At 38.8% G+C, this 20,362-nt stretch overlaps 2 protein-coding genes across 9 annotated transcripts in view; both read left to right on the top strand.

Annotated features, from left to right (window-relative positions):
* Positions 1-7,560, top strand: part of tead3b (TEA domain family member 3 b) — a 41,771-nt gene extending 34,211 nt beyond the window's left edge. For 3 of the 8 annotated variants that reach the window (XM_074678343.1, XM_074678376.1, XM_074678369.1), the window contains 10 exons: positions 362-373; positions 1,238-1,363; positions 1,453-1,493; positions 1,653-1,709; positions 2,114-2,178; positions 2,273-2,409; positions 2,532-2,705; positions 2,800-2,943; positions 3,038-3,190; positions 5,398-7,560. In XM_074678343.1, the coding sequence (XP_074534444.1) occupies positions 362-373; positions 1,238-1,363; positions 1,453-1,493; positions 1,653-1,709; positions 2,114-2,178; positions 2,273-2,409; positions 2,532-2,705; positions 2,800-2,943; positions 3,038-3,190; positions 5,398-5,511 (1,023 nt within the window). In that variant the 3' untranslated portion in view covers positions 5,512-7,560. The remainder of the gene's footprint in view (positions 1-361; positions 374-1,237; positions 1,364-1,452; positions 1,494-1,652; positions 1,710-2,113; positions 2,179-2,272; positions 2,410-2,531; positions 2,706-2,799; positions 2,944-3,037; positions 3,191-5,397) is intronic. The other 5 variants (XM_074678352.1, XM_074678391.1, XM_074678382.1 and 2 more) reach the window with 3 other exon arrangements.
* A 1,203-nt stretch (positions 7,561-8,763) lies between these two features.
* Positions 8,764-17,336, top strand: smpd2b (sphingomyelin phosphodiesterase 2b). The gene is made up of 11 exons (XM_074671116.1): positions 8,764-9,206; positions 11,355-11,487; positions 11,596-11,692; positions 11,801-11,877; positions 12,300-12,393; positions 12,499-12,588; positions 12,682-12,764; positions 12,964-13,096; positions 13,403-13,507; positions 13,592-13,769; positions 15,929-17,336. The coding sequence occupies exons 2-11, from the start codon at positions 11,438-11,440 to the stop codon at positions 16,351-16,353; spliced, it is 1,332 nt and encodes a 443-aa protein (XP_074527217.1). The 5' UTR covers positions 8,764-9,206; positions 11,355-11,437; the 3' UTR covers positions 16,354-17,336.
* The last annotated feature ends 3,026 nt before the right edge of the window (positions 17,337-20,362 follow it).

Here is a 20,362-nt window from a genome sequence, read left to right on the forward strand (position 1 = left end):
CGAGACATTCTCTGAAGTTCATTTGACTGAAATGGGGTAGCACCCCTGTTGACCTGAAGCAAAAATCTGTAAACAAATATCAAGTCCAAGTGTGACTGATTTAACAGGACAGCTCAGTGTCAGCTGTATCTCATGCAAACAGCAGGAGCTAAAGATGAAGCCAGTTCCCTCACCTCAGACATAAATGCATCATTTAGTGTATTTTGTTACACATCTGACAGAATCCATACCTGAGTAAACTATGGATCTGTACTCAGCTGCAGCTGTATAAGTCAAACTTTATGTCCCCCCAACACTGAACTTCTCTAAAGCATCATGTAGAACTGCACAGAACTAATGCTGTCTTTCTTTCTCGATTCAGGCGATGAATTTGGTAAGTGCATCTGACTTGTACAATATGCTTCCCCTCCCCCCCCCCTTTATTTGGCAGCACCAGTGCACTGTCCCCTTGCTAAGGCCCTCTGCTGGCATGGCGTCCCGCCTCATCGCTGTCCCTTAGAGAAGCAATGCTTAGAAACAGCCGAGCTTTGATCCACGCAGCACTGCTGCGCCTCCTGCCTGATGTAGCGTAATCCCCTCAGCCTCTGCTCAAAGCCAAAGTCTTGCTTGCTTTGTTAAAGGTGTCGCTCTGTGATTCGGGGGTCCTGCTTTCCTTTAATTGCAGAGTCATAGCTTGAAAAGTGCTTTTTGTTTTATTTTTCAAACATAAAAAAGAGCAGTAGGATGCATTTCAGTAACGTTTGGTGATAAAGTGAGCAGAACTGGTACTTTGACAAGGATTGGTTGGCTCTGTAAATGTTTTGCTGCCTCTTTTTTCTGACTTTCATTCTATTTTTACTGAATTCATTAAATTATTCACTCTTTGATGCAGCATAAACCAACGCACACTCTTTATTCTTCTGTCCCTGTGGTGATCCTGATAACAAACTGATCTTCTTGTGTTGTGACCTAAGCTTTAATATCCTCTCTTCTTGTCTTTTGCTTCTTTTAAGCTGCTTTTTTGTCATTATTTGATGATGTTTGATAATTTGAGCAGTTTTGTCTCTAGAGCTTCAGTAGATGTAATGTATATTATTAAATGTATACCAGTGTCAGGTCTAAGTTAATGTGTCTTTAAGTTAAAACAGTGTGTTTTGGAAGTGTTTAACTTGCACTATAGTGTAGCAGTACATTTTATGTTTAGGTTTTAGTGCCACCTTGTGGTTGACCCAGGTCACTTCTCTGTTTGGCTCCACAGGATCAGGCGTCTAAAGACAAAGCCTTGCAGAACATGGCAGCACTGTCGTCTGCTCAGATCGTCTCCCCGAGTATAATCAAGAATCATCTTCCAACACTGCCTCCTGCCCCCTACCAACCTCCCCGAGTGAGCTCAGCTGCTTTGAAAAACACAAACCACTATGGATTGGATCACCAGTCAAGAAACTAACAATGTTTTTAATGCTTACTTTGCAGTTCTGGCCGGCTATCCCAGGACAGCCAGGACCCTCTCAGGAGTACGTAAACCCCTCTTTACAACCCAAATGATGTTAGAGTGTGTAGTTCCTGCAGAGAGTCATTGATGTTAGAGAATGAGTGATTTAGTAAAGAGGCGAGGTCTGATGTCAGGTGGGTATTGCAGGGCATGCTTAACGGATCACATTTTTGCACACTAGGATGGTTCTAGATCTCAACCCGGGAAGGAGTTCAGGGTTTGGCCACACCAGCCATGCGTAAGTTCCCCCTAGCCGAGGTCCAGCTGTGGCCACAGAGCAGCACTAACTCTTCTTCTACACTGTATTTATGTACTGTTTGTTTCCTGCACTGATGTAAACCACCACCAGGCAAATTAACTGCTTCTAATTTGTTAAGAAAAGAAGATAAATCCCTAAAATGTTAATGAAGGAGAAGAAATTCTAATCTGTTTTCTTCGAAACAAACAAACTGATGCAATTTTGCATCCTTAAGAAGCAATGAAGCAGGTGGACTTACGCCTAGCTGGTGCAACAACACATGCTTATGCTTTGACACTAACTGATTTTCACAGTAAAATTCATCTTTAAGACATGCAGATGTGTGAGGTCTCATGTGGTACTGCAGGCATTATTATCTCACTGAACCATTCGTTGTTTTTCAGTATCAAACCTTTTGCACAGCCCCCATACTCAAGCCTATCAGGCCCTGTGCCACAACCCATAACAAGTGAGTACAAACACAAAAGCATGTGAGGATCTTGGAAAAAAACTACAGAACATTTTACACTTCTTTTTTGGCTGCGTTGGTCTGTGTCATTCAGGTTATGAGCCCTTAGCGCCTCCTCCTCCACCAAGTGCGACTGCAGTACCCGTGTGGCAGGACCGGACGATCGCCTCCTCAAAGCTGCGGATGTTGGAGTACTCAGCCTTCATGGAGGTCCAGAGAGATCCAGACAATGTAAGTCAAAATTTACATAAAGAACTCTTACAGACACATTTAAATCGTCATATTAACTTTTGCTGCACGTTTTTGAAGTTCACACCAAGCTTCATTGTCCTCTTTGTCTTTGTGCTCTGCAGTACAGCAAACACCTGTTCGTTCACATTGGACAGACGAACCCTTCCTATAGTGACCCGCTCCTTGAGGCTGTCGACATCCGACAGATCTACGACAAGTTCCCAGAGAAGAAGGGCGGTCTCAAAGAACTCTACGAGAAAGGCCCTCAGAATGCTTTCTTCCTGGTTAAATTCTGGGTTAGTATCTTATCCTTATCTGGAGTGTGCGTGTGTGTTTGCATATTTGTCTTTCAACAGAGTGGTGAATGCCTTGATTGTTTGCTCTGTGCAGGCGGACCTGAACAGCAGCGGCATGCAGGACGGCCCCGGTTCTTTCTATGGCGTCAGCAGTCAGTACAGCAGCATGGAGAACATGACCATCACTGTTTCAACCAAAGTCTGCTCGTTTGGAAAGCAGGTCGTAGAGAAAGTAGAGGTAAGAACATTCACCAATGCACTTTTTTCTCTCAGTAACAGCTGATTCAGGGTCTCAGTACTTGAAACCTTTCCTGTATGTGTGTATTTAACAGACGGAGTATGCACGGCTGGAGGGAGGAAAGTGTGTTTACAGGATCCACCGCTCACCGATGTGCGAGTACATGATCAACTTTATCCACAAACTCAAACACTTGCCTGAAAAATATATGATGAACAGTGTTCTTGAAAACTTCACTATCCTACAGGTAGGACTCAGTTTTGATTTTTTTTCTGGGTTATTTTACTATAAAGGGAATATTAAATGTCTGCCCTTCTCCTCTGAGTTAAGAATTAGATGTTTACATTTGTTCGTCCAGTCAGTCTGAGTGCCAACAGCATGGCTCAGTATAAATACTACAAACAAGACAAAACAGCTAGCTTAGCACCTTAATGCACCCAAAATGTTTGGGGTTTGTGTTTTGTTTTTGTTTTTTTTGTTTTTGTTTTTTTTGTTTTTTTGGAGAGGCTACAATACATTGTGATTCAATACAGTACTGTAAGATGTACATTCTGATATGCTATGGTGTGGTACAACACCATACAATCCAAAACCATAAGATAAGATTCCAATGGAAACAATAAGATATAATATCTTATTATCAGATACAATCAGATACATTTTGTATTTCAATACCAAACAATGTGATGTTTTAGATACCATATGGATAAAATAAGGAATTATTCTACATTTCCCTGCTTTACATGAGGTTTTAATACGATGTAATATAATATGATACAATGTGGTACATGACAATTTTAAAACAGTATGACATTTGGTATGATACCAAAGAATTATATACGATACATTAGGATAAGATGCATTACAATACAATTCAATATGATACAGAATGATGATAAATGGACCGGTACTTATATAGCGATTCACTGGTCTCACTGACCACTCAAAGCGCTTTTGCTAGTCTCATTCATCCATACACACCACAATCAGACACTGATGGTGGATTTCCCATTGGAAACCATCAGGTTTATCTAATACATTCACACCCATCCACACACCACTGAACAACAGTGGGAGAAATTCAGGGTCCAGTGTCTTGCTCAAGGACACTTCAGCATGTGACTGCAGGAGCTGGAATTGAACCCCCAACCTTTATGATTGAGAGGCGACTACTCTACCACTGAGTTGCATAGTATTTAATGCATGATACAGTGCATTAAATACCATGCAATAGGATACAAAGATACAATATGTTACGTTAAGATAGGATACCAAATGTTACAATACAATACAGTACAGTATAGTATAGTATAGTATAGTATAACCCACCATACAATAAGTTATGATACGACACATTAAGACATGACACATTATGATACTATATGATATTATACCAAGCTAAAAGACAAAATAAAAAATTATCAGAGGTGTGGACTTGAGTCATGTGACTTAGACCTGAGTCAGACTCAAGTCATAATTTTGATGACTTTGGACTCGACTTGACAATATTATCAAAGACTTGCAACTTTGACATCAGTGACTCGGAACTTGATTGACTTTAGCGTGATGGCTTGAAAATTTTTGAAATTTTCAGTAAGACTGAAACTTTAACACATAACTTGAGGTTAAGGACTGGTAATAACACCTTAAACCTAATGTTAACCAGTCCAACATCTTCACTTACACACACCAACCCTACATATCCACTTACACACCCTGAATATACACACACTCAGCACACACACACATTAGATGAGTTAAAATGAATTATCACATCACAAAATGACCACATTTTCAAAAGTTCATTTGTTGTTGCAGCGCTCAGCACTCATTGTTTTCTGAATGCTATGTCAGCACTCTTTTTCTGTCATCAAGTTCTGTAACGCTGGTCACATTTTATCTGAAAAATAAAGCACCTCAAAATACAATAATAGTACTGGTCAAATTTGATAGATTATTTGTGAAAATTTATTATTTGGTAAAAAAAAAAAAAAAAGTGCATATGACTTGAAAGGACTCGAAAATTTTAAGTCTATGACTTCAGACTTGACTTGACTTGTCTTCTCTTTACTTGAGACTTGACTCAAGACTTGGGTTTAAGGACTTGAGACTTACTTGAGACTTGCAAAACAATGACTTTCTCCCACCTCTGCAAATTATAGATATTAGGATATGAAGCGGTACAATACAATACATTAGATACACTCCAACACAATGTGAGATACCACAACAAGATATGAAATGATAAGATCATTTTTGATAAGATATGTTAAGATGGCATACATTACAATTAAATATGTCATAGTACAATAGGTTTTAACATGGTACAAAGATAAAATGTGATGCCTTTAAATATAATTCAATTTGGTACAACATGATAAGATGAATTTTTCAGTGTTTTCTCAACAGACTGCATTTTGTCTTTTGCTAATGCCGCTGTTTTTTTCTCCCCAGGTGGTGACGAACCGTGACACCCAGGAGACCTTGCTCTGTATAGCGTTTGTTTTCGAGGTTTCCACGAGTGAACATGGAGCTCAGTACCACGTCTACAGACTTGTTAAAGACTAACAAATCTTCAGGAAGGTTTTAACTTTTTTGTTTGTTTTTGGAAAAGCCACACAGAAGCGTGACACAATCTCTCTTCGACCAGCTCAAACATCCAGGAAAAACTAAAAACACTCAAACAATCCTCGACCGAACTAACACGGACACATTTTACGCTCTAAAAGAAAAAGTCTTGTTCGCAAAGGAAGAAAGGAATAAGTCTCATCTTGCCAACATGCAAAGAAATTTTGAAGAACTACAGATTTTTCAAACAGCAAGCTATTATCCATGTGTTTAAACATGCTTTCGATGAAGTGGGTCACTTTTGCCAGGGTTTTCAGTGGAGCTCGAGATGTTGGATTGAGGGAACGAGAATGTGTTTAAGGTTGAAAGGACTCTTATAAGATCTAAGGGAACTTTAAGCATTAAGAGAAGTGTACATAAGGTTGAATGTGTAGAGAGAGCTGGACCATGGAAGAGAAAAACCAGAGCCAAGTAGTGTTGTTTAGGTAGGTTTGTTAGGAAAGAAAGTGCCTTTTCTCCAAAGATGATATCATTGCCTGCCACTTTGGATTGCCTTTTTTACTACCTCTTGTTTTTAACAAACACAAAACAGTCAAACAGGTGTATTTTGTAATTAAATTAGAAATAAACCTCTTAGTTCTGATTCTTTAGAGGCAGTTTTAGTATTCTGTCACACAGAAGAATGGGATGGAGTTTCAAAATTTCATGTAGCCTGTTCTTTTTATTGTTACAAAACAATTGTCCCTCAATTTTAAGTCCAAGTGTACAAGGAGAAGGTTTTTTATTACAGTACTATTTAGGTTCTGCTTTTTTAACATTCTGTTACACAGTTAAAAAATCAGGTCTTACAAGCATCTATTTATGGCTGATGTTGACACTATGGATGCCTTGTACAACCGCCAGCCTGACAGAAAGCCAGGGCTTTGCCATCCTTATGAGATCCCCTGTTTTTTCCTCTCTGTTTGAAGACGTGTGCTTGGTTGCACTTAAAAGATCGAGAAGTGTTGGTCGGGTGGAGCAACAGCAGTGCTTATTTTCTGCCTTGAGTTATGTAGCCTATTTGAAAAAAAAATTCTGTACTGTGAGTCAGTGGATGTTAAAGGAATATATGTTACATAGGAGTACGTTTCTTTTTTCGTCGGGGGAGGTGGCCTTTGTCCATATTTGTGATCAGTATCTCAGCACAGAGACCATGGTTTGAAATGGAGAGAAGTTAATCACTGTTTCTTTTGTTTAAAAAAGAGATTGTATGCTGTGAAGTCGGTTTATTTGCTTCACCTTTCTCTGTTCCATGTGTGGAGAAACTGCATGTTTATAAAAGTTCAGTTTTGATATTTAAGACAATTTTTTACTGACATTACACATGAAATATCTCTGAAATCAAACTAAATAAGTGTCTTGAATAAGAGCTATTGTCTCTGTGCTGTGGAGTATGACCATTGATTGTTATTTATGGGGTTGGTAAAGAAATAGGGGAAGGGCAGGGAGGGGTACTGGAGATGTATTGATTTTTTTTCCATTGTGATGGAGCTTAAAAGTATTGCAGGACTCATGTCACAGGCAGAGCTGTCATGCCATGGATCTTGCGAAACGAGTGTCTACTTTTTGTGGTTCACTGGACAATTCAACATTTTTTTTTCCTATGGAATAACTGCACCTGGCTTTGAATGTCATATTTCACAAGCTAGACATAATAACACTCCTCCTTCTCTTGCAGGTTTCATCTTTTATACAGACTTTTTTTGCCATTATCAAGATTAATGTTTTGATTCTGTCGTCTTTTTGACTTTCAGTGTTTGCCATATGCTTCACTGAAAATAATGTGTGATTGTGCTGATATTGATAATTAATAATGAGATATATAATGTATCATATTCTGAATGGTGTGGGCAGTTTTTGTTTTTGTTTTTGTTTTTTTGGTTTAAGGTGGTTTACTGTTGTCTTTGTTACCATTGTGCATTGCAATTTTATACTTCCAAGTAGAGGTTGGACTATGTACTCAAACAAATGTATCTAACAATAAAAGACGCATGGTGCCTTTGGGGCCATTTCCCCCAGAAAATACTTATTAAAAATGTTTGTAAATTTGTTTTGTCCATGTTGGTTCTTTCGCACTCATTTTGGGGGGAGGGGGGTTAAAAGGGCAAAAAGTATGCCAAAATTAGCCATACTTTCACATGTTTTGTTGATAAAGGAGACATTTTTCCGGTAATTCAACAATCTATCTCCTGGTAGTAGCAACTGCTAATATGGAGACAGATTTTCCAAAACGCTTATTTATCTATTTATTTATATGGGAATATTAGAAATAACTCTGATTTCTGAGGGCAGCGGATGTGAAGCAGTATCAGGAGAAAATGCCAGTTCAATTTAATGCTGAATGTCCACTGTTTTTGTACCACTCTGTGTGAAAAACAGGCCGTTTAAGGAAGTTGGCTATGTTGTTCTGAACTGGAAGGAAAAAAAGCTTACTAATATTGAAATCTTGTGACACATCTGTTAGATTTTTCCCACTGAAAATAAAGAATAAAATGTGTACAACTGGGGGAAACTTTCACACAAACAAATAGAAACCATGAAATATATTTGTAAAAATCAGTTGCCAAAAAAATCTTGACATTAAAACATCACCAAGTTTCTTACATGTGACTGTGAAAGCGCAATTTTTGAACCTTATATACACAATTTTCTCAGTCAAAATGAAAAGAGCATGTGATGAAAATGAGTGACATAGGTGTTGTAAGAAAACCTTTTTTAAGTTGATTGCGTAAGTGCATATTGCAAGCAATGTCTTAGGAAGTTGATGAAACGTGCCAAACCTACGCTGCAATAAAACATAAAGACACAGAAACAGTTTCTTCCCACAGGCCACCACAATGATTAACAATTAAATCTGCCATGCTAATACCATCCAAATACCTCATGCACAACTATAATAGACTGTGTCTATTTTTACCCATTATACTTTTTTTTGTCTTTATACATTGCACTATAACTGAATACATGTCTTTTACTTTTTCAATTATAAGATTTAGTGTTTTATAATGTTTTTTTGTACGGAAGGAGTACAGTTAAAAACGGAGTCAAATCTCTTGAATCCGTTTGGAAGATAAATGGCAAATACTTTAAATTCCAAGCGTTCAACAGCGAGGACTCCACTTCCCAGACTCCCTTGGGCACGTGAATCAAACCGGAAGTTTCCGTCATGTTAGCTAATACGTCTGTTTGTCAAAAAAATTCGTCTACGAAAAACAATGTTAAGGAATAATTTGGTTTTAATTTAATATATCTTTTGGAACAGGTATTTTAATTTTCTTGTTATTCCTTTATAAAGACTTTATCAAGATGACTCGAATAAGGGCCATTACGGAAACACGTCCACTGCTGAAGTTCCTGCTTTATTTTGTGGTTGAATATCAGCCAACCGGAGCCCATGACGAATATTTAATTCCGTCCAACTTTACACCGGCTGACATAGCACGTAGCAATGTAGGTGTCGAAGCCCTATTTAGTTAGTGACACGCTTTTTGAGATGCTAACCAACCTTACTATGTAAACCCTGGTTAATACTTAACTGGTTTGGAGAACAGCTACGATTACGGACGGAAAGTGTTTTGCATTTAAAAGCAGTTACAGCACTGTAAGTGCGCGTTAACGGTCCCGTTAACTAAAGCTGGCTTCTACGAGCTCTTGAGGTGAGTTTAAATAACTCATTAATGAATCATTAGTGTGTAATGTCATCAGAAACTGGAGGACGAGTCGTCGCTGTTTAGACTAGCTGGATGGCTAACTGCAGTCACTCAGTGGGTTACCTGCAGTGATTAACCTTACTGTGTGTACGTCATAGCTAGCTTCATAATCATAGACAAACATTTATATAAAACTCTATTATTAACTACCCAGAAGACGGGTATCTATTAACACAGAGTATCTACGTCAGCTAAAACTTCATCCACTGCATCCGCTGTATTTATGCTCGACTATAATCAGTCAACCGGCATTTTGGGTCACGTTACTTTTTCTGGAGTGATTCGTCTGTGAAAGATCCAGGGCACATATAATCTGATACTTTATATAAGAGTGTTAGAGTTTGATTTCCAGTTTTTTTGTTTGAGTGCTGTGTGTGCTACTGACGTATAAACAACATCCATAGCTTGTTTTTACTACTTTGTGATAGACATGTTGGGTATCTGTACCCGTAGGTGGATTTTTTTAACAATAAGATGATCATATGGATCCACTTCGACATTCAGTTACTGAACAACATCAACACAAAACCACACAAAACAGTCAAAAAGACAGAGATGAAAGAGAAAATTGCCACATTTGAGACAAAAATAATAAAAGCTGTATTATTTAAGATATTAATAAAGTCTAATGAATAATACTTATAAATAGGTGTGTGCAAATTTCACAACATCTTGTTCAACTCAGTGATAGTAGCAGGAACAAAGCTGTTGTTGTAATTTTGCCCTGCACCTTGGGACCGTGAACTTCCGTCTAGAGGGAGAAACCTAAAACTTGTTGTGCAAAGAGTAGGAGATATTGTTTTCAACTGAGGGAGCTATCTGCTGTATCTGTCTGGTGTCCCAGGATGCTGGGTAAGGCTGTGACTCACCAGTCAGACAATTAGACCATTTCACTGTTTGGTTCAAAGAATTTCTCTCTTTTAAGTGTTCGACCAAACCATGACACCAAAGACGGTGACAAAACATATTCAACAAAAGCATGAAAAAATAAAGTTAAGAGTGCACACTGGTTCAATTATCTGACTTGTGATTAAAGTGTTGTGGAGGTTTCCTCCTCAGATCAATGAGGAGGGTACGACTTCTCACAGCACTCTCCAAACTTGTCTATGACCGAGCCAGGGCTGGTGTCATCATCCTGAAGCAGACTCGCAATAACCGAATCATCTGCATATTTTATTATTATCCTATTCTTACACCTGCTCTGACATGTTAGTGTTAAGAATCATTCTCTGTTATTATGAAAATAAAGTGATGCTGTGTGCAACTCTTGTAAATCTTGGCACGTTTTCATCCCAAGTATGTTGTTCCTCTTGTTTATGTTGCCTGCTCGAAAAAATAGCTGGTTGTCCCCAAACTTTGACCCCAGAGCCCACTTGACTGGTTCCCCTGCATTGCTGCTTCCCTTTTTTGTCTCCAGACAGAGCACAGCTATGTCAGCACTCTGTTTGGGGCTGGTGTATTGTTGCACTCCCAGGAGACGGGAGTGAATGCTGTTGCCTCTTTACTTTGTCTCTTTTTTGAAAAGTCAACATTTTCCCACTGCAGGACAGAGTGAAGCTTTCCAGGGTCAGTTACATTGTTTAACACAAGGCTGTGTGTTTATGTTTTTTCATACAGAGGTGTTTCATTTGGCACAGTTTCATACTTTCAAACCAGATGTGAGAGCTGATACCTTTTAAGTTGTTTTCATTCTTTTTATAATATTAATTTAGTCTTAGTTGGAAGAACGTTGGAAAATAATTTGAGTTTTAAAGTTAAACTTGGTTAAAGAAGCTCAATCTTTTAAACATGCCAAGGCCTAGATTTGGAACTATGATTCAGACTGCATAGCTTGCACTTTTGGAGCTTACCATGCAGTTGTTCACGTGTATGTGTATGATGGTTTTCCGTGCATTCTTACTGCTGATACTAGTAATTTTGTGCTCTCTCAGCTCGTAAAAATCGATCTTGTGATTGAATTATTGAGCGTCAGCTGCCCTTTGCTCTACAAACTCTCCTTCCTTTGAAGTTTTTCCCCTGATTTCTTCATTTTTTGGGATTAGATTAAAAAAATAAAGCTGAGATAATGTTTGGTTTTTTGTGTTTTTACAAAAGGAGCTGTGTGGCAGTCACTCACCTGATCTGACACTCCATCATCATCATCATCATCGCATCTACTGATCCACTGACCTGCCAGCATGGCTAACATAGACTCAGCCAGTGTACGGGTGTTCTCCCTGAACTGCTGGTCAGTGCCTGTGGTTTGTTTGGAGGGATTCTTAATCCAATTCATTTTGGTATAAACTCCTTGATTCAAACACTTTCTGTTCATACTTTCTCTGTTTTTCTTCTTCAGGGGGATCCGTTACCTCAGCAAGCACTGTCCTCAGCGCTATGCCATGATTGGAGATATGCTCTGCAAAGAGGAGCATGATATTGTCTTACTTCAAGAGGTTTGTGTAGTTACATATTTCAGAGTTAGATCTGATGCATTTTTAGCTCATGTGCTTATAAATCTAAATGTTTAAGAACTCTAGGTGTAACATATTTAATTTCCTCAGGTATGGAGTGAGAAAGACTATTTGTCCTTGAAGAAGAAACTTGCCTGTAGTCATCCTCACTCACATTATTTTAAAAGGTAAAAGCTCTACTTTTTAAACATCTCTTTACATTCTCTGATGTCTCTGACGTCTTTACCCTGATCTGTTATCCCTTTCAAGCCACATGAAGTGCCTTAGTGTCAAAAAATGTATTTCATGGCATTGATCAATCCGAGACTTCAGTCTGGCTTCTACCTATGAGGATTAACTTCTGCAGCTTAATTCTTTCTTGACCTCATACCAGAGCACAAGACTGAGATTTAGCAGAAACTCAACCTTTCTAATCCTCTCTGTAGCTCACTAAAATGTCAACTCTAGTAGATCGGCTCTTACATCTGAAGATAACACCTGTAATCATATAGATTTCCGTTAAAGACATGGTGTAATTGACTTATCTTCAGACACAACTAAAGGTGGATTAAGTTTAAAGCGTGAGTCTTTCTTTTCTCTCATTCTGCAGTGGAGTGATCGGGAGTGGTCTGGCCATTTTCTCCAAACACAGAATCCACGATACGTTTGTGTATCGTTACTCTCTGAATGGTTATCCGTACATGGTAAGTCTGCAGAGTCTTTAGAAACAATCACATGTGACATGATGAAAGTAAACCACACAAGCTAGCATGTCAGCAGTTATAAACTTATTATCTCCTTTTCTTCAGGCTCACCATGGAGACTGGTTTGGAGGTAAAGCTGTGGGCCTGGCCATCTTAAACATTGGCAGCCTGACTGCAAACGTCTATGTCACTCATGTAAGCTCTTCCCTTTTATCAGTCCTCAGCCTCACCTCTGTATAACACCCAGTTATTGATCAGCATGCTGTTGTCTTTGTGTTCTGGTTTCAGCTGCATGCTGAGTACTGCAGGGACAAAGACTCCTACCTACCTCACAGAGTGGTTCAGGCCTGGGAGCTGCAGCAGTTCATTCGGTATGCACTGTCATCGTAACATGAAGCATGAGCCAATATTTGTTTTCTCTGGTTTGTATTTGCATCTCTGAGGTTTACTTCCTCTGTTGCTGTTTGAAGTTGCTGATATATTAAAAGCAGCACTGCACTGCACAGCAAAATTATTATCAGTTGTTTTTTTCAGTGGTGATAATCTTGTGGTGTGTGTTTTTTTTTTCAGTCACACCTCTGCTGGAGCAGACGTGGTGATCGTGGGTGGTGACCTCAACATGCATCCTCAGGATCTTGGCAACAGACTACTGAGGACTTACACTGGACTGAGAGACTCGTATTTAGAGACTGATAAGTTTGATGTGAGAGTGCTTAACATTGTTCTGATGATTTGTCTACTTTAGCATCAAAGCAGAAGGAAATCAGCTTTTAGCTTCATGTTTGTGGTCTATTATCAGTGGAGCGTTAAAGATTCTCACACACAGCTTTAGCAAGTTCACATGAATTTCGTAGAAAGTGTAACGCTTTATCAGGCTGTATCATTACATTGATAAGCAAAGAGTCAACCTCAGTGACAAAACATACGGTCAGAACTGAGTAAACAGGAAGCAGTCTGTGAAAAAAGAAACCTTATTCTGTTGTTTGTTTGATTTACATTTATGTTTCAGGGATGTGAGGATGGTTTGACCCTTATAGCCGACAACCCTTTTATCACCAAAAAGGAGCTTGGTCCTTTTGAGAAGGGAATTCGAATCGACTACATCCTGTTTAAGGTGGGTGACAATTTTGTGTTGTCATTGTTTTATCCTTCTTGCTTTCAACAACCAAAGTCTCTGACCTTGATTTAAAATTTTCAGGGTTCTCCCAAAGCGGACATCCTTTGTGATTTCATGTGCACAACCAAAGGCTCCGTCCCTGATCATCCGTTCCCGTACTCTGACCATGAAGCTCTGGCAGTTAAACTCAGACTGAAGACAAAAACCCTGACTGATGCAGGAAGTGACAACCAATCAAAGAATCAGGACTCCGCTGCAGGTAGTTTTTACACACTTTATTCTTACAATTGAATCAAATCAAATCAAATCAAGTTTATTTGTAATGCACTATTCATACGTTAAAAATAATGCAGCACAAAGTGCTATACATGTTAAAAACAGTCCCCACCCCCCCATTCAAACTCCACCCCAAAGCACCCCCCACCCACCCACACACACACATACACACACACACACACACACACACACACACACACACACACACACACACACACACACACATACACACATACCCACACACACACACATACATACGCACACACAATACATGATTTTAAATGTGTGATTTTAAAATCGTGTGGCTGAGTATTAAATTTAATACCTATCGACATAAATTTTGCTCAGACTGTATCAGCTTGTGAGTCATCAATAAGCACAAAAACATTAATGAAAAACACGTTATAGGTGGGGTTCTTTGCCTCAGCCTGCAGACATTCTGGTTGCTCCAGTGTCTGTACTGTGCTGTGCATATACTTCACAGTATACACACTCTTTACCACTAGCAAAAAAGACAGTTGATGCTGATGTGCAGATAAAGTATATGACAGTTCAGATTGGCACTTTGTTTCTGTGTGCAAAGTCCTGATTTTAGTTATTACCGTACAATTTCTGTAATATTTGACAGTTTAATGGTGCTGTGAGGACTATCCAGAATCAGCCTGACTCCATTTCCCATGATCACTTAATGTTGTGAGGGCGTGACTCTTGACAAGGCGTTTGTTTTGAACAAGGTGCAACATCCGGTTTAGAGAAATGAAGCCTAAAAGTCGCTGTTCATAGAGAATTTGCTTGAGGCTGGCTGCAGAAAGACTGGAAGTCACGTACACACCCAGCCATAAAAACCGACTTTTATGGCATTTAAAAGCAAAAAGCCTGGTTAAATAAAAGGGCTTAGGTATAGTGAGTGATTTTTTTTTCTAACTCTGCGGTTTAGAAGTTATTAGGATCGAGACATGGCTCAGGTCACGTGACTGATGGGCGCCCTTTTGAAAGGAAGCTCAGAGCCAGTGTTAAAATCAATTTGGCTGCATCTGCAGATTGGCTGCATTTCACAGTATCAGGAATATTCGGGTGACGTTGCAGAGACTGCGCCCATGTTTTATACAGTCTATGGTTTTGAAGCAAATGAATGGAGAGCAGATCTCTTTTTTACACTACTCTTTTTTGTTTATAACGATTTTTTACAGGATGCAAAATGATGAGGTAATGCATTTATTAACAGTCACATAGCTCCAGTGTCTGCAATCACTACAAAATAAACTCAGGAAATCCTTCTCTTCAAGAGAAAAGAAGTCTTTCTTCTCACTGCCATACTTTGCCAGCTGGCTAGGGGCGTACAAGTGATGAATGGTAAAAAACAACTGAGAACCTCAGATCTGGAGGGCAGTGTTTGAATTTTATTGGATTTTGATTATGAAGTAAGTAAGTAAGTAAATTTTATTTAGTATAGCAGCTTTCACAGAGTGGAGTCACAAAGTGCTTCACAGAAAATAGAAATTTAAAATAAGATATAACAACACACACAAAAAAAACATTAAAAATGTATTCACATAACCGGTAGAGTCAAAGGCCTGCTTAGATAAAAGTGTCTTTAAAAGTTTTTTAGAATTGGCAACAGAGGCAGCTCAATGATTATTTACAGGAAGACTGTTCCACAAAGTTGAAGCTACCACTTCAAAGGCACGGCCCCCTTTGGTCTTTAGAAAGGCTCAAGGGACAACCAGCAAGCCCTAGTCAGAGGACCTGAGTGACCTACTGGTGAGGTAGGGGTGGAGCAGGTCAGCAATATATTTCAAAGTGAACTTTAATGATCAGAAAGATGCAGACATTTTACATTAATCTTAAGATAAATTAAAAAAAAAAGGATCACTGACAAAATGTTTCAGTCATCAGGCTCCTAGGAACTGTAAAATCTCTCTGAATGCGCTGCTGTAATGCGAACACTGGTATTTTCTTAGACCTGCATCATGTCGACATCAATAATAGGCCACGTCCTGAATTTCACAGCGGTTGACAGATGTCTGATTATATTAACATGGTTCAGAGGTAATTCTGTAAAGCTAATCCAATCAGTTTGCGGCTGATAAAAAGGCACAGAGCAGCTCTGACATCCTCTTCCTCTTCTCTCCCTGTTTCCAGGGAAGGTGGCTGAGTTGGTGGACATTGTGACTGAGGCTCGTACAGAAGTCAAAGTAGGTTTGCACTGTGCTCAGAGGATGCGTTACACGGCAGCTCGCACCGGGGTGATGGGCTTGGCTCTGCTGATCCTGGAGCTGGCCATCGCGGCGGTGCCCTGGCTGGCTCTGGGAGCAGAGCAGCCTTTCCCTCGTACCTCCTTCTACCTACTGGCTGCTCTCTGCTTCGCCATCCTGCTGACCACGTCTCTGCTGTACATCTTCTACACCATGGAGCTGAAATCCCTTCAGGGGGCTGAGGACCAGATGAGGCTGGCTGTTGGGAGTCTGCAAGAGAAGCTCAGGGGCTTTCCTCTGGCTCAGCCGCACAATCCTCAGAGGAGATCCCCAGAAGGCCAGGAACCGAATGCCTTTGAGCCAGAGGAATAAGATGAGAGATAAGTGGGTTAAAGGGGTCTATCTGCAGGAAGTGAGCTTTAAGATGAATGTTAAAGGAGCCATTTACCCTCTGAATGTATTTATGCTCCTCAGATTTAGGTTTGTGCTGCAGAATGACTTTCTGAAAGTAGTGCAGGACACATGCTTCAACATATCTTTTTATACTTTTTATATACTCATCTTTAACCTTGTTTAACCTCTAGAGTTCCCTTTGTGCACCTCAGCATACTTGCTGCCTGTCACATGGTTTACTTCTGTGCTACTGCTCCTCTTTAAGGCCGGAGATGTGATGATCTGTTATTTTTAAAGCCTCAAGTCCCACTTGCATTCCACCCACTGGTAGTTTGAGCGGGACCAGTTGTTTCTGTTTTTAATTCCAGTATTCCCTTTTGTGATTTAGAGTCAACCAGGAATTGAATCCCTTATTTACTTTAAGAAAGTAGACACCCATTGCAGGTAAGACACTCCAACAGATGTAGTTTTACATTTATGTCAGTTACATTTTTCTGCAGGACAGATCACTGAAAGCTCCCAGCAGCACTTAAATGCACCAGTGTAGACTCCACTGTTTGTTATAGAATATTGGAAAACCTCACTCTTCACACTTCTGTTATCTCATCACTGTAAAGTATCTCACTGTTAGAGACAATCTCACTCTTCTGTCTCTGAAAGTTTAGCCGTGGGAATGCACTGAAGTCTTATACACTTTTATCTTTCGGCCTGTTTTACAAGACATCATGTACTGTAGAGAAATTATTATTGCTTATTATGTCTTTAGTGTGCAGTGCACTCACTTGACTAACCAGACAAACCACTTCCTTTTATGTGTGCTTAGAAATGACTTATTGTTCTGTGTTGCTTTGAAACACTGCTGTGACTCATGAAGAGTCTGCAAATGAAGACTTTGAAATTTTATTCTTAACTTTAACTCATAATGTTCATTCCAGTTGTAAATTGTGATGGGCATTATTATGAAAGCAATAATAAAGAAGTTCTTCTCATGTCTCTTGTGGTCAGTCTGCTGCTGACATGTGGTGTGATGTGCTGCAGTTCCATCATTCACCACTAGAGAGCGACACCTACTCAGAAGACTTCCTGCACTTCTTGTTCCAAGTTAAACACCAAACTGGCATCTCATCAGTAATAAAAACAAAGATGACGGAGCCTGAGAGAGAAGATGCCAAATTCACCAGATCCCACATGCCAGCTGGCACATTTACGCCCTCAGGGTGAGAGCACCCAGGGTGTGGTGCACATTTCATTATTTATTTTTTTCCAGTGCAAGTTTCACAAATACATTTACACAGTAATAAAGATAACTATCACTTTAAGTGTATTTCTCATGAAGTTCTGAGAGTATGACACAAAACAGAGAAACCAGGGAGTAGGTCAAGTGAAAGACATTATTGTGCATATAAAAGTCATTTAAAATCAAAGTAGCACTGGTTGCCCTACATCTCTTGTGGAACCATACCTTTTTTTTTTTTTTTTTTTTTTTTTTTTTTTTACTTTTTTTCCATAAAGTGAAGCTCCTTGTGCATCTTAGGTATGACTTCATGCATTTGATAATTTGTTTGTTTTGTTAATGCTAAAAATCATACTATCTTATTATTATGTTACTTGCAACAGAATTTTTGGAAATTCTATTAAGATACTTTTTTCTCCTGCAGCGTATTAGTGATTGGATCATATCCAGAAGTTGCAGTACTGACAGGTAAGACAGAACAACTTGCTTTGAACAATTTTGATTATTTTACCACTGTTTCTGAGCAGGATTATAATGTGAATTCAAAGCACTGAAGGATTAGTTATATTAATAGTCTTTATGCAGTGATTGTGCTTTTTCTTTAAAAAAAAAAAAAAAAAAAAAAAAAAAAGGGCCAAATTTTATACTAGCTCAGGAAAATGTAAGAAAAATTAAAAGTATATTTTACAAGAAGACTCAGGTAAATTGCATGGACATGAATGAATGTGTCCCACTTGTAAAACAATAAACATAATTACTAATCAAAATATCACAAAACTACTTTTAAAGGTATCATAAACACTCGTTATAAAGTCATACATCTCTTGTAAAATGTTGAAAAAATGCTGAAGTCTTCCAAATGACAACAAAACTAATAAAACTTTTACAGATACTGGTAAAAGAAATAGATATGCCTGTACCAGGTGTTTAAAGTTGAAGTACTTTCCCTTTATTTACCTTTATATCACCTGGAAACGTGATACAATGAAGTCTTCAGTGACATTTTTGCTCTTGGAGTCCACCGGTTTTTCTCCACCAGTATTGACAGAAGTACCCGGATTGTTTGCCAAAGTTTTGAGTAATTTCACAGTGCAGGCAGGTCGTCCACAAACTGTAAGCTCTGTGGTTCGATAGCAAGCTCCTGAAGAGATACTAAACGCTGAAGTTTGTCACCATGTCAAAGCCATCCATGTGTGTGCATATTTGTTAATCTGAGAAGATTAAATCCTGATGGGCAGGTTGGCACTTTGCATGGCAGCCTCTGGCATTAGGTATGAATGTGTGTGCATGTGTGAAAGGGTAAATGAGACTTATAGTAATTCACTTTAATGAAAAGAAGATTGCAATTTCAGTAGGAATGCATTTGAAATCTACCAAATCTATAGCAAAAGATTTGTGCTCTACATGTGGAAAGTCAGCCAAGTCCATACAACTAGACACTTGTATTTGCTGCTTTTGGGTATAACTTTTCTACACTTAGTACAGTCACTTCTTACTTATATTCTTCTTTCTCCTTTTTCATTTCAGAGGGGATCATATTTTTATGCTCTGAAAATGTCTACCGTGTGTGGGGCGTTGGTTGTATCACCTGTGTACGTCTCCTCTGTCATGATCTCATTGAGTGTACTGAGGAATAGGGCCACTGATAGGTAAGGTATGTCAAAAAAAATAATTAAAAATCTCAGTTTTTTATTTTTATTTATTTACTTTTTTTTAAAAAAACTTTAGGATTTAAATAAAAAAAGTTTTAAACCCACCTTCTTATCAGCATAACCCTAAACAATACCTCTCAGTATGCATCACTGTCTTCTGTAATACTTTCTTTTTCTTAAATAAAACAGTAAAATTTCAAAGATTTTCACATAACTTACAGATTTCTGGTGGCTATGGGTCATTGAAGATTGTCTGCCAGTTATAGTCTCATAAAGTGTTGTCAGGCAAGACACAAAACCCCAAATTGCCCCCAGTGACACAACCAGCACATGTAAAGGAAATTTAACACTGATTTGCAATTTACATGACATCCTCTGCTGTCAGTGTGGAAAACAGTTAACTTGACACGTAAATGTCTCAATGTTTGTTGAGTGGTCAGAAGACCAAAAAAAAAAACTCTAAAACTTCAGGCCACGGATTGTTTCCCCCCAAAAAAGAAAAGTTCAGTCTAAAGAAATAAAATTAAGTTTCCCTAGAAACTTTTTCCCCCTGTGCTCTGCAACCCCAAGAGTGAAAACCTGATGATGTAGCTTTACATGAACCAGCGAAGCACCAGCCCATATTTTAACCTCAGTAATAAAAATGTCATTTGCCATGTCACTGTAGGTAATGAATGAGTTGCAGGGTGTATTTTACAGTTAAACATACCTTTACTGCTAATGCTGTTGTAGACTTTACTGATAATAGCCTACTTTACTACTCTAAGGGCTTTTTGTGTATCATATACTTAGTGAAACTGAAGTGATTTGCATACAGCTAACAAAGCAATTCATCCACTATTTGAATATGTATGATTTATTTAAAGTTTTCCAAGAGAAATAATCACTTAGAGAGAAATAAGTACAAATCTCTGCAAATTAATGAGGCACACAAAAAGAGGCATACAACACAATACTGCGGTGAAGTCAAAGTATCCTTAATTGCCCTTTGGTAAATAGTTATTTAGAAATATTTCCTGGATCTGTTTGCCCTTCGGGATCATGTTAACCAGCTTCACAGGTCCACCATTATTCGAGTATTTGTCAAGACAAGTCAGAGAAA

This window comes from Halichoeres trimaculatus, unplaced genomic scaffold (assembly GCF_033239565.1).
Source record: "Halichoeres trimaculatus isolate MK-OKI-2021-1 unplaced genomic scaffold, fHalTri1.1 fHalTri1_scaffold_1, whole genome shotgun sequence".
NCBI classification, from domain to species: domain Eukaryota; kingdom Metazoa; phylum Chordata; class Actinopteri; order Labriformes; family Labridae; genus Halichoeres; species Halichoeres trimaculatus.

Coding starts and splice junctions, on each gene's coding strand:
- smpd2b (XM_074671116.1), top strand. CDS start 11,438: ATGGCTAACATAGACTCAGCCAGTGTACGGGTGTTCTCCCTGAACTGC. Junction 12,394..12,498: donor TGAATGGTTATCCGTACATG/GTAAGTCTGCAG, acceptor CCTTTTCTTCAG/GCTCACCATGGAGACTGGTT. Junction 13,770..15,928: donor GAATCAGGACTCCGCTGCAG/GTAGTTTTTACA, acceptor CCCTGTTTCCAG/GGAAGGTGGCTGAGTTGGTG.